General features: G+C 41.6%; 1 protein-coding gene across 11 annotated transcripts in view; it reads left to right on the top strand.

Annotated features, from left to right (window-relative positions):
* ESRRG (estrogen related receptor gamma) overlaps window positions 1-18,855 on the top strand; it is a 611,234-nt gene that overhangs the window by 509,860 nt on the left and 82,519 nt on the right. For all 11 annotated transcript variants that reach the window (XM_020805409.3, XM_072990302.2, XM_072990321.2 and 8 more), the window contains one exon: window positions 18,432-18,542. In XM_020805409.3, the coding sequence (XP_020661068.1) occupies window positions 18,432-18,542 (111 nt within the window). The remainder of the gene's footprint in view (window positions 1-18,431; window positions 18,543-18,855) is intronic.

The following is an 18,855-nucleotide window of genomic DNA, read 5'->3' as shown; positions in this document are numbered from 1 at the left end:
GTTGGTGGAGTAATATTGATTTTTCTGGCTTGAGAACAAATTGGTGGACACATGATATTTATGTTTCTGGCTTGAGAACAAATTGATAGGCGCTTGGAATTTTTCTGTTTTATTAAAATCAGGTGTATAATTAAATTATATAATAACTTAAACATTTTATGTCACCTGTAGCTGTGTTGCTGTTGGCTAAGCAAAATGTCAATTTCTCCATCACCAAGGAACATGCTTTTGTCTATGGATGGAAAAATTAACATATGAAAGTTCTGTCTGGGCAGTTACGCTGTTAGATATTTTAATACTTTGATTCTGCCATCAATACTTCTGAACAAAAATAATCTCTTTATATCTATATTAAAAAATAATGACATTTTTCTACATTGCAAATACAATTTAAATTAGCCTAAAACCATTTGCCTGAATCTGTCATTGTCCCCAATTCATTGGGGCATAATCTCCATATAGAAACAAGCTTTTGTACCCTGCTTGAGCCTGGGGGTGGGGTGCATGATGCACACTGGAGTTAAATGCTCCACATCTGGTCTTCTGCGTGATCTCTTATGCTAATCCAGGAATCTATAGGATCAAAGTAGACAGCTGCCACTGCACATTTTGGTCCCTTCCCCCTGCCATTACCAAATAATTGACTCATTGCAATGATGCTACTTCACATGGGATTTTTCCCCCATTGAAAGATATATCTATAGGAAATAACAGCTGCCACTTTATGGGATGTATTCTTCAGAAAAACTTTGCAGTTATCTGTAGAGCTCGATCCAGTTGTGCCCTCCCATTTCTGGAAGAGCTTTGATTCATTGGACCCCTCTAATAGCAGAAGCGGAGCAATTTCTCTTTTTCTCCTGCAGCCCCTCGAAAATCTGCTGTGTAAGTAAGGGAATACTCCAGAATATCATGGAAGGTAATGCAGAAAAAATGGGAATAAGGGATAATGACCGTGCAGAATTGGGAGGCCACTTCTGTTAACAGGAGTCCTCTGCTGTTTACACGACTGTTCTGACCATGGAGGGATTGTTTCCACTTGTGTAAGGAAATCAGTGTTGAGGTTACTGGTTATCATTCCCTTAGATTTCTGGGGTAAAGAAGCATAAGGATGTCATAGAAAATGGGATTCCATGTAACAGTTTGAGAATTATGTGTGTGTTTATTAGAAAAGGAGACTGGTAATGTGGATTTCCTACAATACTTCATAAACAAAAACAAGGTACATACCGCCTAGCAAACAATGTGCACAGCATAACTCCTTCAAAACCAGTGTTGGCCTGGGAGATTTGGGAAAGTATAGCTCTTCTCTTAGACTCCAACTGGAGCAGCCCAATGAGAATAGTAGAGGGTCATGACCAATGAATTTTTAACATCAAAAGTAGAATGGCCTTAGCCAAAATGGCCTTAAATATGGCCTTAAACATAATAAGGTACTAACTTCTTATCATGTTTAAGGCCATCTTGTACAATTTATAACATAACAGATATTGTGGCCAATTATGCAAATATGTATCTTTTGAGTGAGGGTAGGCCTAGAACAAGAGATGACCCCTGCAATGTTTTTTTAGTTGTTTGTGTTTGTTTTAAAGTTTTCAACCCTTTCCCCTGCTCTTTCTCTTTTCTGGCAACGCAGCTCCACGAGTGGTGAAACCACAGTAACCCCTCTAGAAGGAAATCAATCCATGTATCTATAGGAAAGGGCCATTGGGATCCTCCACTGAAGACCTCTGAAGAATTTAAACCTTGTATCATAGATGCTTTACCCATCAACTAGCAATCTAGTGGGCTGTTAACACATGGATTTTAGTCAAGAGTACAGAGCTATTTTTCCCTTTTAAAATATCTTGGGTAGATCTTGCTAAAATGTCGTGATATTTAAGCAGATGATAAGTTATCTGGTAGATATCAAAGTATCCACTACAATATCATCTTGCTGTTTATGATTTCGAATTAACTGTTTTTGGAACTCCTGAGGGCAGTTTAAGATTTAAAGCATTCTAAGCAGAGTTTGAAATGTCTTTTTAATACTACAATTCCCAGGATTGCCTAGAGATTCTGAGAGCTGAAGTCTAAGAAACAGGATTTACCACATTAGCAAAAGGAGGCCTGGCATAAACATCATGTTCTCAGGAGGCGGTGCTTGCCTGTTGCTACATTCAGTACTATTGTGCATAGCTTTTGTGGTGGGAGCAGGTATCTGATGCCTTTCTACTGGATCCCCAAATAAATTCTGAAGCTTCCAGGTTCTTGGATGAAATAGTGCTTAGCTGCATATTATTTCTGAAGCTGATACAGAGATCCTGATTTCATGCTATCAGTACTTCACAGTCGGATTACTGTAATGAATTTTATTTCGATCTCCCCATATCTCTTGTGAGTTGCTAGTAAATGGTCCAGAACTTAACAGTTAGACTTCTTTCTTTTGAGGTGTCACTAGCTTATCACTTGAATTCTCCTCAGTGGAAAAGCTTTGCCAATGTAATATAGAATCTAGACTTATATTTGACCTTCAAATGACATTAGTTCATATTTACCATTATTCACAACAGCTTCTTTTCTTTCAAAGCATAGTGAGTTTAGATCTCTAACTGAAACAGTGCTAAGAAGTTTCAAAAACTTCCTCTCAGTGCTTCTTCTGAATATTTTTCATGGTTTTCTCAAATGGAATATATTCTTGGTTCTCAAGCACATCAGTCTTAATCTCTGCTGGAACTTGACTTATCTTAGAGCTAGCTGGCAATTTAAACAAAGACCTGTTAATATGTTTGTCAACAAACGTTTCCAAGACCAGAACGGTTTATATGAAATAAAATAGATATGATGTCACTAAGACTCGATCTCTGATTTGATAGACATGCATAGGTGTCTGTTTATTTGAAGATTCCATGGGCAACAGCAGACCTAGGTATTAGAAAATTCTTGTTCACCCAACCTGTCACTCCATTGTGCATGGCAGCAAAACTATACTTATGGGAACCACCAGTTACAACAGTTCTGCACCTGTCTGCCAAATTACCAAAGAGGCAAATCCATGAGTCTCCATACAGTTTAGGAGTGAGAAAATAACAACAATATATGGAGTTGGAGTTGTGGCTGTCTTTCCTGAATAGGCCTAAGTGATTGTGGGATATTCATTTTTACATTGGTCCTGCCCGGCTGCTCCTTCATGGATTGCTGCCTTGTTGTGGCAAAGAGGCTTGAGTAATTCAGAGAAGGTATGGGCTATGCTGTGCAGGGACACCCAAGAATGATCTCTGACCATGTTTGGCCCATACTGAGATGGGGGGGGGGAGAGGCATTTCTTGGTTTGTTTATTTGTTTTTGCCAATCTCAGGAAATGACTTTGCACTTTTGTAGCCTTTGTACTCCAGAAGCCATGGATCCTTCCAATTTCATTCTTAATAACCTTCTTCTTGTCTGTTGGCCTTCACATATCATATACACTACTGAAGGCAGCAGCATACGTGGAATATAATACAGGGCATAAAAGGTTTCCTGAAGATGTAGAACTAAATTCAGATCAATATGACTGATTTCTGTGCTTTGCTCAGTTACCTTGATTCAGAACATTTGAACCCCCAATTGTTTGAATGGTAGCTGCTAATTTATTTTCCATTTTCTGGTCCTCCGCCACTCCTCCAAAATTGGAAATAAGTAATAGGCACTGGTGAGCCCTTACCAGTAGAAAGGATATGCAAAGTCTTCTCTCAATTCGAAATGATCCACAAATTATCATTTCCTGTCAGATCCTGCCCCTTCATGGATTGCTGCCTTGTTGTGGCGAAGGAGCTTGAGTAATTCAGAGAAGCTATGGGCCATGCAGGGACACCCAAGACAGACAGGTCATAGTGGAGAGTTCTGACTAAACACGATCCACCTGGAGCAGGAACTGACAAGCCACTCTAGTATATTTGCCAAGAAAACTCCCTGGACAGAAACAAAAGGCTAAAAGATATGATGCTGGGAGATGAGCCCCTCAGGTCAGAAGGCGTCCAACATGCTACTGAGGAAAAGCGGAGGACAAGGACAAGTACCTCCAGAGCTAATGAAGTGGTTGGGCCAAAGCCAAAAGGACGCTCAGCTGTGGATGCGCCCAGAAGTGAAAGGAAAATCTGATGCTGAAAAGAAAAATACTGCATAGGAACCTGGAATGTAAAATCTATGAACCTTGGTAAGCTGGATGTAGTCAAAAAGGAGATGGCAAGAATAAACATTGACATCCTGGGTGTCAGTGAACTAAAATGGACAGGAATGGACGAATTCAATTCAGATGATTATCGTATCTACTATTGTGAGCAAGAATCCTGTAGAAGAAATGGAGTAGCCCTGAAAATCAACAAAAGAGTGGGAAAAGCTGTACTGCGATACAATCTCAAAAATGATAGAATCATTTCAATAAGAATCCAAGGCAGACCTTTCAACATCACAGTAATCCAAGTTTATGCACCAACCACCAATGCTGAAGAGGCTGGAATTGACCAATTCTATGAAGACTTACAACAACTTCTAGAGCTGACACCAAAGAAAGATGTTCTCATTATAGGGGACTGGAATGCTAAAGTAAGGAGTCAAGAGATAAAAGGAACAACAGATAAGTTTGGCCTTGGAATTCAAAACGAAGCAGGGCAAAGGCTAATAGAGTTTTGTCAGTAGAACAAGCTGGTCATCACAATCACTCTTTTCCAACAACACAAGAGGTGACTCTACAGATGGACATCACCAGATGGGCAATACCGAAATCAGATTGATTATCTTATCTGCAGCCAAAGATGGAGAAGCTCTATACAGTCAGCAAAATCAAGACCTGGAGCTGATTGTGGCACTGATCACCAGCTTCTTATAGCAAAATTCAAGCTTAAACTGAAGAAAGTAGGAAAAACCATTGGGCTAGTCAGGAAGCAGCAACAAAAACCATCCCAAAGAAAAGGAAATGCAAGAAAGCAAAGTGGCTGTCCAAAAAGGCCTTACAAATAGCAGAGAAGAGAAGGGAAACAAAATGCAAGGAACGTAGGGAAAGTTACAGAAAGTTGAATGCAAACTTCCAAAGAATAGCAAGGAGAGTCAAGAGGGCCTTAAAGAACCTCTTAATGAGGGTGAAAGAGCAGAGCACAAAAATGGTCTGAAGCTCAACTTCAAAAAAACTAAGATCATGGCCACTGGTCTCATCACCTCCTGGCAAATAGAAGGGGAAGATTTGGAAGCAGTGACAGATTTTACTTTCTTGGGCTCCATGATCACTGCAGATGGTGACAGCAGCAATGGAATTAAAAGACTCCTGGTTCTTGGGAGGAAAGTGATGACAAACTTATAAAGCATCTAAAAAGGAGAGACATCACCTTGCCAACAAAAGTACGCATAGTCGAAGCTATGGTTTTTCCAGTAGCAATGTATGGAAAGTGAGAGCTGGACAATACAGAAGGCTGACCGCCGAAGAATTGATGCTTTTGAATTGTGATGGTAAAGACTCTTGAGAGTCCCCTGGAGTGCAAGGAGAACAAACCTATCCATTTTGAAATCATGTTGGGAAAGTGTGAATGCAAGAGGAGAAGGGGATGACAGATAACAAGATGGTTGGACAGTGTCATTGAAACGACCAACTTGAATTTGACGAAACTCCGGGAGGCAGTGGAAGACAGGAAGGCCTGGCTTGCGCTGGTCCATGGGGTCACAAAGAGTCGGACACAACTTAACGACTAAACAACAAACCTGTCTGGCTTTGTAGGCACTGTTGTTTGTTTATTATCATTGAGAAGTAGGACTTTATGCCCCTTTGAAAGTTAAGTAGTATTGTCAAAAGGAAGGCAAAAAGGTTTCAGCAAGAAGCAACTGAAGAAGTGCTTGAAACTACATAATTTTGATACACTGCTTCTGATGTCAGACATACATATTTTTGAAAAAAGTCTGCTTATTTGGTTTTCTCCTCCAGCTGAGGAGTGACACATGATGCAATGAAAAGGAAGGGGGCTTTCCATGCACATACAGCCTCTGGACCTTTTAGAATCCAGTTTTAGCATATGTAATCTAAACTTGATATGTGAATGTAAACTTGTGCTATTCTCCAAGCAGAATGCAATATTGATAGGCTTTAGAAGAAAGCCAGTTTTGGCTAGAGGCAGGTAATAAATTCATTAGGCTTTATCTCTTCATGTGGGATTACCTGGTTGAGGCTTCTAGAGTTGAATGAGAATTAAAATGCAGTTTCCAGATCAAAATTTTCAAGTTTGCAGTATGTTGTGCAAAGCGAAACAAAAGCGAAAAAGCTGGGGTGCAGGGAGGACAAATTTAAAGAGGTCCATGGGAAAAAATGTACATTTGCGAAATCAGTAAAATCTATTTAATCAACAACATGTGCACATTTGAAAATGTGTACAAAAATCATACATATCTTAAATAAAATACTGATTAAGTTAAATGCAAAAATATATCCTTGTAGAATGAAAGAATGAAAAGACTAATCATCTGATGAGGACCAAGGACAAAATAAGGCTAGTGTAAAAATGAGTATGTGAACAGTCGTAACAGATTTACCCATCTCTTCTGCAGTCAAACATATAGCTGACATGCAATGTAAAAAAGTAAAGGTTCCCCTTGACATTTAGTTCAGTTGTGTCCAACTCTAGGGCATGGTGCTCATTCCCGTCTTCAAGCCATAGAGCCAGCATTTGTCTGAAGACAGTTTCCATGGTCACGTGGCCAGTGCGACTAGACACGGAACACCGTTACCTTCCCGCCAAGGTGGTAGCTATTTATCTACTCGCATTTTTACATGCTTTCGAATTGCTAGTTTGGCAGGAGCTGGGACGAGAGATGGGAGGTCACTCCATCGCATGGATTCTATCTTACGACTGCCGGTCTTCTGACCTTGCAGCACAGAGGCTTCTGCGGTTTAACCCGCAGCGCCACCACGTCCCTCTCTTAATTTCAATTCCTTTTTTTAATTTGTATTAAAGCAAAAACAATTACAACAACAAAAATGCAAATAATAGTGCTGTTTGAGACTACATTCTGACGTGCACCCCATACCACGGGACCCCATTGAAAAAAATTTATTGCAAATTTCCTTTGCAAACTTGTATAGATTGTTGCTGAAAGGCTTTCCCCTTTCCTTTCACTAATACAAATTCAACAAATCTACTCCAAATAGCATAAAAATATTAGAATTTATTTCCCCTCTTTTCACCTTGAGTTCTGTAGTCATTTTATCATTTAATGCGATGTCCCATACTTCACTGTACCAATCTTCTAATTTAATATCATTTTTGTCTTTCCAAAGCCTAGCTATTAATATTCTAGCACTTGTCATAAAATTGTTGATCAATTCCTTTGAGTAATAATCCAAATCTACGTCCCTCTCGTGCAATGAGCGGTTTTCAAATTACTAACCATGTTAATCCAAGAATAGCCAAACCAAACCAAACAAAATAATTTTAAAAACACAGTGTAATGTGTCTGACAAAGTGAATCAATCCACAAAAGCTTAAGTTGAACTGTGAATTAGTCTTTAAGATGCTACTGCATTCTTGTGTTTTATATTGGTTTTGTCTGACTATGCTATGAGGTCCTAGTGTTGTTCTGTGGGGAAAGTAGCTGCTTTGTCATGTCTTTACAATTATGCTTTACTTTATGATATGAAAAGTGCTGAATAAATGTTCCTGTAGATTATAAATATAAAAATAAACCTGGAAAACAATGCAATTGAATAATCCAGAGGGTGGATGTGCAGATATACTTCTGAATTTTTCTAATTACTGTGTACATCAGTTCTAAACCATCTCAAAAATCCAGTTTCTGTGATTTTTTTTTCATTGCTGATATTTTAAAGCTCTGTCCATTTCTTTAATTCTTTTAGTATAAAGTGATGAAAGTATCCAAATTCACCTAGGTTAGAAATCCATTAATTTCACACCCACAACCCACTGCTTAATCTTTCCTGTTCCTCTGACCCTTTTTTATTCTTTCTATCCAAGTGTTCACTCAGTCCAATATTCACCCCACTACAGTATTCACTTCTATTCATGCTGAAATGAAATCACATATGAATACATTTGTGGATATTGATTTCACAGTTGCATTCCTGCAATTTTTATTATCAAAAGAACAGTATTTTCAGCCTCAGTTGCTTCTAAGATTTGTTTGCATCCTAGGTGTGTCATCGCCCAAGCCAAACTTTTGGGAAAAACAGGTTACGGTACTAATAGTTGTGTGTTAAAAGAGAAAGAGTCACCAGAAGTCTAATGGACAGTAGATAAGCTAGTTAGTTTGTAGTCAGATGGAAAGGATTTAATGGCAGCAGTTTTTATGACCTAATTACCAGCACAGCCCACAAAATACCTATGATGAGACACTACTAAAAGCTAATTATTAGTGATCCTGCTTGGGGCTCTGAGGAAACCAATGTGGAGATATGTATAACCGATCCAGTATGTAAGCTGGGGAATCGGTCATATCCACACAAATATCTTTGTAGCTATTATCTATTCTAGTTATTACAAACATGAATTTCTACCTATTACAATTTCAGAAATCCCTCAGGATAAATAAACAAATAATGGAATGTGTAGACGCTTACCTTCATCTGGGGCACACTTCACACCCTCAGGTCAGGAACCAGTAGTCAGCTTGCCCATGTTTGCTTTTCTCTGAAATGTTCCTGTCAGAGGAGGGAAACAACCCTGAATGCTAAATCTTACAGCTGTTTACATGGGATCAACTAAGCTTGCTTCTACGGTTGACAAAAATGTGCTATAATTTTTCTGGAGTCAAGAGTCATTAAACAACTCCGTCTAAAGTGTATGTGAGACTATGGAAGCAATGCTAAGCATACTTAACCGGGAGGTCCTGTTACAATTAATGGGCTGGGCTCTAAAGCAGAAGTCATCTTTCACACTGAATTGGGTGTAATTTAATGATTCCTAGTAATGTAAATTTTGATCCTCAGTATTGTTGAATGTGTTCTGAATCACCCAGATAATAAAAGCAACTTCGTTAAAAAAAAAAAAGACAGCCTTTACTTTGATTACACTGAAGAGGCGATAACAGCAGTGTTCTGTACTTAACACAACATTGTTAGCTGTCTTTTTCTTTCTCATATTAAAACATTCATCTAGTCTTGAAGAGGAATAAAAGGTTCAAAGCTTGTCAGCGTCCGTTTTATAGATAACTGTTGAAAAAAATAATAATGAGATATTGGGTATTGTAAGGCTCAAGGGCTGTCTTGCCAAGCTCATTTATTTCCATTCACCTTTTGTCAGAATTGCAGACAGAAGACATTCAATTAAAACGTGTCACCTGTTACTTGTTATCAAATTTGTATTTGTAAATGGTGTATTAGGCCAGCAAGCCTCATATAGTCCAAACTTTTTGAATCACATGCAGAACAATGATCCGTTTCGAAAATGTTGGTCAGATTTTTATATATAGGAAAATATATTATCTGTGCCATACTAGTTCTGGAGTACCTGTTAGGGCTTATTAGATCATACCTTTATTTGAATCTTACCTGGAAGTACAGTGGTGCCCCGCATAGTGAGTTAATCTGTTCCGGATTAACCTTCGCTATGTGAAAACTTCGCTAAACGGAACGGGGAAGCCCATTGGCTTCCAAATGGGCACAAAACTCACCATTTAGCGAAGTTTCCAGGGTCCGGCAGCCATTTTCGCACCCTCGGTAAGCGAGGGGAGGGCGCGAAAACGCTGTGCGTGGCCATTTTGGGCGTCCGGCGGCCATTTTGAAACTGCCGAACAGCTGATCTGCGGGCATCGCGAAGCGAAGATCGGTAAGCGAAACGCTTACCGATCTTCGCTATGCAAGTTTTGCCCATTGGGGCCAACGCTATGCCTCCGCATTAGCGATCCCGAAAACAGGATCGCTATGCGGATTCGTCGTTATACGGTGCACTCGTTAAGAGAGGCACCACTGTGTAGGCCTAATAGTGCAGACTCTGAAGAAAAACGGTACACGGTCTCGTCAAATAAACTCCATCCAGCCATCCTCAGCAAGTTTATTTTAATGCAACATGACTGTTTCAAATACATTGACCAGGATCATAAGACTTCAGAATTTTGTCTGATTTTTCTTTGAACAGCTGATTTGAGTCGAATCTCACAAACTACTTCTAAATTTCTAGTGCTTCCAGAAGCAATGTCCTAGTATTGTATAAACGTCATGGATGGGACATGATTCTGGTTTCACTGCTTTTAGATCCTGGCAATAGTAATAATAGTGATGATTATTATGTTTTTGCTTTGAATATGCTAGCCATATTCTCTCCCTTTGGCACATTCATTTTTTTGTATATATGTGCGCACAGGCTGAAGATAGAGAGCTTATATTATAGTTGGTTATAGGCTTCAGAGTACAGATAGCTATTAGGAGACAAAAACTGACTTCCCCTTGCTAATTGTTAATTCAGCAGTAGAGCAGGAAAGCTTTAATGTGATCCATAGCTTTTATCTTTTTGATGACTTAGGATTCTGGTTTCAAAAAGATTGTCTTGCTAATGGACATACATTTTCTATCTCTAGATTTCTTTTTACTTGTACCTGTATTGTAACTGAAAAGTACGGCAGAATAATTATGACTTACAAGATGTACCTATAGATGGTGCCTATAAAATAGAATGACCACGCATCCCATTTATGTACTCTCTCCTTATGGAGGATTGTCAGCCTTATCTTTTCAGAGCCAGACAAATAGTTAAGAAAGAAACTCTCCTAGATTTTTCATCTCCCTATTCCTGATTAATAGTTTTATTATAATTGATATATGGCTTTTCAGGTTATTAATAATAATTGCATAGGTCTATTCTGACCTATGATGATCCTTCTCTGGTTTTTCTAGTTGGAAGTGATTTAAAAGCCCCTTCTTCTGGGGATACTCTTGGGCCATGTAAATTCCCCAAGGCCATACAGGTTGGCTTTTCTCTTGCAAGACAAAGTGGGGAATTGAACTCCTGGCACTTGGCTTTGCAGCCAGATGTTCAAAGGTGCTGAGTTGTGTTTTTTTAAATATTGTATTGCTTGATTCTTTTTCTTTCATTATTACTGTAATTTTCTGTGTATAAAATGACAGTTTTCCCTTAAAAAGGAAAAAATTAGGGTCAATAGTAAGAGGGTCAAAGCACTTTGATCCCTGCTTTCCCCCTCTACTTTTTGCAAAGAAAGTGAAGGGGGAAAGTACCCCCTCCACTTTCTTTGCAAACAGTGGAAGGGGAAAGCAGCTTTTTGCAAAGAAAGTGGAGGGGGAATGCGCTTTCTTCCCAAGAAAGTGGAGGGGGAAAGCAGGAATCAAAGCACTTTGATCCCTGCCTTACACCTCCAGTTTCTTGCAAAGGAATAGATTTTTGGTTGGAAAAGTGGGGGGGTGTCTTATACATAGGGGCGTCTGTTACATACAGCACTGATGTTACCTGTCTGTCATGGGTTTGGAGGGAAAGTTCCATCCTATGGGGAGTGGAAGGCGGGACATCAGGAGGAGGGGCTGTACTGTATATATATGTGAAGCTGAAGGAGAAGCTGGAGAAGAGCTGAGAGAAGAAGCTTGAGGGGGAGTCTGTGTGTCAGACAGGGTACTACTGTGTGTCAGTCAGTACCAACCTGATAGGTTCAGGTGTCTGTATGGTTAGCCAGAACTGATAGGTTCAGGGTCTGTGCTTCAAGTTAAGTGTTCTGTGTGAACCAAACGGTGTGTATGTATGATTGAGACTAAGCCACGTTACTGTATCTTATTCACCTGATCATTTTATTTTCCCTGTGTGTTGTGTAAATAAACCTTGTTCTTTTATTTGTTTAAAAATCCATCCCTGGTCTGTGTGACTTCTTATAGGGAATGGTTGGTGGCAGCTTAGTGAAACTGTGGCATATCCCAGTAGGTCTGGGTTTGTCACATTGATTGGTGTCCAGCGTATGGGATACGACTGGTCCAGTTGTCCAGTGGTCCAGCAAAGCCTTGGCAAGTGTGCCCAGAGCAAGGGGGGGTCTAGTCAGGGACAATCTGAGGGCGCGTAGGTAATCTTCTAGGTGTACCTCACGGGGAGGTGCGCTAGTGGAAGAACGTGCCAACTGGGGACTAGATTAGGGAGCTCTGAGGCAGCCTGTTTTGGCGGGAAAAAAGCTGAGGCAAAACTGTGTAGTAGCAGTGATCTAGCCTGCCTGCTGAGAGGCCTAGCAGAGGGGGGTAGACTCTGGCTCGCAACTGTTGCAAGTTAGTGCTGAAGAACAGCAGTAATCTACAGAAAGCTGGTTCTGAGGCAAAAGAAAAAAAAAAGTGGTGGCTTTATTTTGAGGCTTGACTTTTGAAAGCAGCCTGTTCTGGGGGGGGGGGATTATGCCCTTGACTCGAAGCCAAATGGCAGAAATGGGTGAAGTGAAAGAACCCCAGGTAGACCAAGGTTCTGAGGATGAATTTGGCTCAGTGCAGGGTGACAGCACGGGAGAGCAGAACCCAGAGCTCAGGAAAATGCTCATAGCCCAACAGCATGAACTGAGGATGAGGCAATTGGAAGGAGAAGAAAGATTAGAGAGAGAGAGAATGGAAAAAGAAGAAAGATTAGAGAGAGAGAAAATTGCTCTGGAAAAGGAAAGGATGGCGTTTGAGTTAAGAAAATTGGAAATGAACCAGAACAATAATAACAATAGGGATTCTGAGGGAGGCCAATTGTCTAAAGCTGACCTGAAGAAATTCCCTGTGTACCACAAGGGAGATTGTCCTGAGGTGTTCTTTTCCCTAGTGGAAAGAGCGTTTGTGGACTTCTCAGTAAGGGAAACTGAGAAGATGACCATCATGCGATCTTTAATCAGTGGCAGCCTTGCAGAAGTCTATGCAGAGATGCCAGAGGAACTGATGAAAGATTTTGCAGAGTTTAAAAAACTGGTGTTTGCCAGACATGGGATAAATGCGGAACAGCTGAGGCAAAGATTCAGGTCAATCACCAAGAAACCAGAGCAGACTTTTACCCAAGTGGGGGCCCAATTGGTGAGGCTGCTAGAGAAATGGCTATCTCAGGAGGGGACAGAGACCTTTCAGCAGCTCAAAGACTTGATAGCGCTGGAACAGTTCTATTCAGTCCTGCATGGGGAACTGAAATTCCAGGTGAGGGAAAGGAAACCGAAATCTGTGGCAGAAGCAGCCGAGATCGCAGATTTTATTTCCCAAATAAGAAAGCCCTTGGGTGAGGGGAAATCGATGGGGAAACCTAAAGAAACCTACAGCAAGTACTCTCAGGGACCAGGGAAAAGCCAGCAAGGGGGAGGGGCCCATGGTGAAGGGAAGCCCTCAGACATGAAACCAAGACCTCAGATTTTGGAGGGAAAACCAAAACAAGATGAGAAAGACTCAAAATATAGCAGAAAATGTTATTTCTGTCAGGGAAAGGGCCATCTAATCTCAGAGTGTGAGAAATTAAAGCAGCTAAAAGGAATTGTGCCTCAGGATTCGAGTGGAACCAAGCCAAAAGCTGTGTTCTGTGTCCAGAAAGAGCAAAGCTCCTTGTCACTGAGGGAGCCTGTTGCCATGGCTACTCAATCTGGAACAGTTACATCTGCTGATCAGGCTGAGGAAAATGGTCCTCTTGTGGAGGTCAAGCGCTGCTTGCTCGTGAGAACAGATTCTCAGTTGTTTGAAACAGCAGGGGTGGACGTAGGAATACTTGACCATCAGTATAGGGGGCTGAGGGACACTTGTTCCCAGGTGACCCTGTGCCATCCAGATATTATTCCTAGGGAGTATATAATCCCAAATGAGAGCATGAAGGTGGCAGGGATTGAGGGGCAGGTGATCTCACTGCCAGTAGCGGAGGTACCTGTGAACTTTCAAGGCTGGAGGGGAGTTTGGCGGCTAGCGATTTCATCGACTCTGCCAGCAGCCGTGCTCGTGGGAAATGACCAGGCTGAACATGTGAAACGGGTGCTAGTGATTACACGCTCACAAGCCACCATGGGGACAGTTCAGGGGGGTACTGATGAGCCCGAGACGGAAGCAGAGGGGAGTTCAGAAGCTGTGGTGGAAACCTTAACCACAGACAGCCGATTTGGCCAAGAGCAAAAGGCAGACGCCACTCTCCAAAAGTGTTTTGAACAGGTGACTGATGCCCAGCTAACACCTGAAACCCCAGTGAGATTTCTAGAGGAAAAGGGGATTTTGTATAGAGAGACCCTGAGGAATACCTCAAAAGGGGGAGATGGGATCCGAAGTCAGCTAGTGGTACCTGAAAAGTATCGCCCCATGATCTTACAAAGGGGGCACTCTGACATGTTTGCTGCGCACTTAGGGGTAAACAAAACACAGCAGAGAATCACACAGAATTTTTACTGGCCTGACATAGGGAAGCAGATCAGGGAGTTCTGTAAACAATGTGATGTGTGTCAAAGGCAGGGGAATAGCCGCGACAGGACCAAAGCAAAGTTGTGCCCTTTGCCTGTGATTGACACTCCGTTCAAATGTATAGGGGTGGATATTGTGGGACCTTTGCCCAAGGCCACAAAGAGGGGGAACAGGTTCATTCTCACCATTGTGGACCATGCCACGAGGTACCCTGAAGCCATTCCCTTGACTAACATTGAAACTAACACAGTGGCAGATGCCTTGGTGGGGTATATGTCCAGGATGGGATTTGCCTCAGAAATAATCACAGATTTGGGCGCATCGTTCACATCGAAGCTCATGAAACGCTTATGGCAAATCTGTGGAATTAAGCACAAGGAAACCACTGCCTATCACCCTGAAAGTAATGGGTTAACTGAGAAGTTCAATGGGACTCTAATGCGCATGATTAGGGCTTACTTGGCAGAGAATCCAAACAATTGGGACCAGAAGCTGCAATCCCTTTTGTTTGCTTATCGATCAGTGCCACAAGCCAGTACCGGGTTCAGTCCGTTTGAACTTTTATTTGGGAGAAGGGTGAAAGGGCCCCTTGATTTGATCAGACAAAATTGGGAGCAGATCACCCAGGATGACCCACAAGACGTTGTGACATACATAGACACCTTGATGAATGACCTAAAGAGAAACCTAGAGCTGGCAGCAGAAAACCTGCAAGCTCAGAAGGTCAGACAGAAAACATGGTATGACCACAAAGCTAGAGAGAGGCACTTTGACCCAGGGGAGGAAGTGCTTTGGCTTAGGCCCTGCAGAGAGAACAAACTGCAGCTCAAATGGGCCGGACCATATAGGGTCATTTCCAAGATGTCAGACCTGAACTACCTTATAGAGCAGGAGGAGAACCAAGCAAGGAGGGTGGTTCATGTGAATGCCCTAAAACCCTACTACAGAGGGGAACAGAGGGTTTTATTTGCGATAAAAGCAGCTGAGAGTGAGGAAGCTGAATTACCCTTCTGGGAGGGTAGAGGGGAAGTAAAATACAACCCAGAGGAGGTAAAGATCAGTCCTGCACTCACCCAAGACCAGCAGCAAGAACTAAAAATGCTGCTCATTAAATATCAACAGGTGTTTTCCAACAAGCCGGGGATAGTGAAGGGAGTGATGCATCGGATCCACACAGGGGATGCACCCCCGCAGGCAGTATCCCCATACCGAGTAACGGGACCCTATAGGGACAAGGTGCGGAAGGAGCTGGACGAGATGCTTAGGGAGAACATAATCGTCCCCTCTTCTAGTCCTTGGTCCTCTCCGATAGTCCTAGTGGACAAGCCTGATGGGAGCATTAGGTTTTGTGTAGATTACAGGAAATTAAACCGCGTAACTACTCCTGATGCCTACCCAATGCCCAGGCTAGACAACCTGATTGAAACCATAGGGGGTTGTCGGTTCATCTCATCATTGGACCTGGTAAAGGGATATTGGCAATTAAGAATTGATCCCAAGGATCAAGAAAAGACCGCCTTTTGCAGCCCTTTTGGTCTCTATGAGTTTCGAGTCCTGAGCTTTGGTCTCAGAAATGCACCAGCCACATTCCAAAGGCTGATGGACCAGACCTTGGCAGGGCTCAGTGACTTTACTGTGGCCTACATTGACGACATAGGGATCTTCAGTAATACCTGGGAAGATCACCTGAAACACCTGGAGTTAGTGCTGCAGAGGTTAAGTGCAGCAGGGCTAACAGTAAAGGCGAGCAAGTGTCAGCTGGGTAGCCCAGAAATAAAATACTTGGGTCACATAGTAGGGGGAGGAGTGATAAAACCCCTCGAGGCCAAGATAGAAGCAGTTCGTGATTGGCCCAGACCCAACACCAAGAAAAAAGTCAAATCATTTCTTGGGTTGGTGGGCTACTACAGAAAGTTCATCCCGAGGTTTAGCGAGATTGCGGCTCCGCTGACCGATCTGACGAGGAAGAAGACTGATGACCGCATCCCGTGGACCAGTGACTGTGAGGAGGCGTTCCGGAGGTTGAAGGGGGCCCTCATCAACTATCCAGTGCTGCGTGCTCCAGACTTCGACCGGGAGTTCATCATCTACACCGATGCGTCTAACAGCGGGGTAGGAGCAGTTCTTTGCCAGGAGGATGAGAATGGTGACCAGCATCCAGTGTCCTACCTGAGTAGGAAACTCCAGAAAGGTGAGAGACATTTGGCAACCGTGGAAAAGGAGTGCCTGGCCATAGTCTACGCGATCCAGAAGGCCAAGCCTTACATCTGGGGAAGACATTTTATTCTGTGCACTGACCATTCACCACTGCAATGGTTAAAGACAATGAAAACCCACAATAGTAAACTTATGAGGTGGGCTTTAAACCTGCAAGACTATGACTTTGAAGTGAAGGTGGTCAGAGGGTCAGTGAACTGTGTTGCTGACGCCTTGTCAAGAAGACCTGAAGAATGAAGACGGCGAAAGAAACATGGACTATGTATATATTTTGGTGACCAAAGATTAAATGTGCTTGTTATTAAACATGTTGGTTTGTATGAATAAAGGTAACTTGATGTATTGTTAATGGTAAATGTTTAAATGCCTAATAGAGTGTAAGTATAAGTAAGTATGGTATTGTATGTTATTATATAACTGTTTTAGTATGTTTTGGATCCAGGTTGTTTTTTTGGTGAAAAGCACCTTAGCTTTCCCCCTACAAAACAACTTATAAAGAGGGGAGGTGTTACATACAGCACTGATGTTACCTGTCTGTCATGGGTTTGGAGGGAAAGTTCCATCCTATGGGGAGTGGAAGGCGGGACATCAGGAGGAGGGGCTGTACTGTATATATATGTGAAGCTGAAGGAGAAGCTGGAGAAGAGCTGAGAGAAGAAGCTTGAGGGGGAGTCTGTGTGTCAGACAGGGTACTACTGTGTGTCAGTCAGTACCAACCTGATAGGTTCAGGTGTCTGTATGGTTAGCCAGAACTGATAGGTTCAGGGTCTGTGCTTCAAGTTAAGTGTTCTGTGTGAACCAAACGGTGTGTATGTATGATTGAGACTAAGCCACGTTACTGTATCTTATTCACCTGATCATTTTATTTTCCCTGTGTGTTGTGTAAATAAACCTTGTTCTTTTATTTGTTTAAAAATCCATCCCTGGTCTGTGTGACTTCTTATAGGGAATGGTTGGTGGCAGCTTAGTGAAACTGTGGCATATCCCAGTAGGTCTGGGTTTGTCACAGCGTCTACACGGAAAAATAAGGTATTTGTATTTTACTGTGAACTGCACTCAAATCCACTGCAGAAGAGCAGTGTGCTAATAGATATGGGATATGCATTAAAACTGCAGTGTGGAGTGTTCCTGTTCAGTATCTAATCAGTCAACCATACCATCCTTTAGGATACATTCATTCTCTTTCCCACCCAATTTTCTATAACTTTTCAATCAGTGCAATTTAGCATTCTTCTTTTTTTTCCTTAGGCTGCTTCTGATTCACCTTTGTTAGATATTTTTTTTGCCTCTACAAACTTCAGAGTACAGTATTGCTAAATCCATTCATAGCTTCTTATACCATGCTATCATTTTTTGCTATATAATCATAAGGACCACTACTCTTGAATATGAAAAATAAAGTTAATGATAATGTAAAGTAATACATGGTGAATTCTAATGATGATGGTAAATAATTTAAATAGTAAGATTAAATCATCTTGTGTATCCCATTCCTGTTTTGCTCACAACTACTGAATGTAATGGGGACTAGGGAACTGATAGTGCCTCTTGGGTTGTATCCTGTTTCCTGTGTTAAAGTTATCTAAGATCCACATGACCTTAGACATTGTCAGCAAATTGTTAGCTAGATCCTCACTTTTTTTAAAACATATGGATGAAATGAAGTGTTTCTTAATATTTTTGTACTTTTTTAAAGCCAAAATTGTTCTCGGATCTTGTTGTTTAAGTTATTTTCAATTCCTGCAGTTTTCAGACAAAAACCAAGACCTTTGACTATTATTTAATGGAAAGTTCAAGGACATTACAAAAGACCCTTTCTTGTATGTGAATATATTTCATTGTATTTTTCTCTAAGTGAGTGTATTAAATGTGCCTCCGTTTATATATTTTTTAGGAGTCCGCCTAGACAGAGTACGTGGAGGTCGCCAGAAGTACAAGCGCAGAATAGATGCAGAGAATAGTCCATATCTGAATCCTCAACTAGTTCAGCCAGCCAAAAAGCCATGTAAGTATATCTGATGATGGTGTTTAATAGCTTACATGGGACGTGCCTTCAGATGCTATCAAAATATGAGTAAAACAGAAACCAGAAATGCATTGTTTTTATAGCCTGAAATCCAGCAACACGTCACAATTTGAGCAAGTCCATTGAATCAATGAAAAATGGATAGGTGTTGGCTCACCAAACCCTCACTGATTCAGAGGGCCTACTCTAGCTGAAGCTGACTACAGTGGTGCCCTGCTAGATGCTTACCCCCATGACGTTGAAATCGCTTGATGATGAACGATGGTTCCAATGGTTTTTTTTCACTTTACGT

The sequence above is a fragment of the Pogona vitticeps genome, chromosome 1, assembly GCF_051106095.1.
Source record: "Pogona vitticeps strain Pit_001003342236 chromosome 1, PviZW2.1, whole genome shotgun sequence".
Classification (NCBI taxonomy): Eukaryota; Metazoa; Chordata; class Lepidosauria; order Squamata; family Agamidae; genus Pogona; species Pogona vitticeps.
The sequence above is the reverse complement of the archived record's forward strand: the minus strand, read 5'-3'. Positions and strand labels throughout refer to the sequence as shown.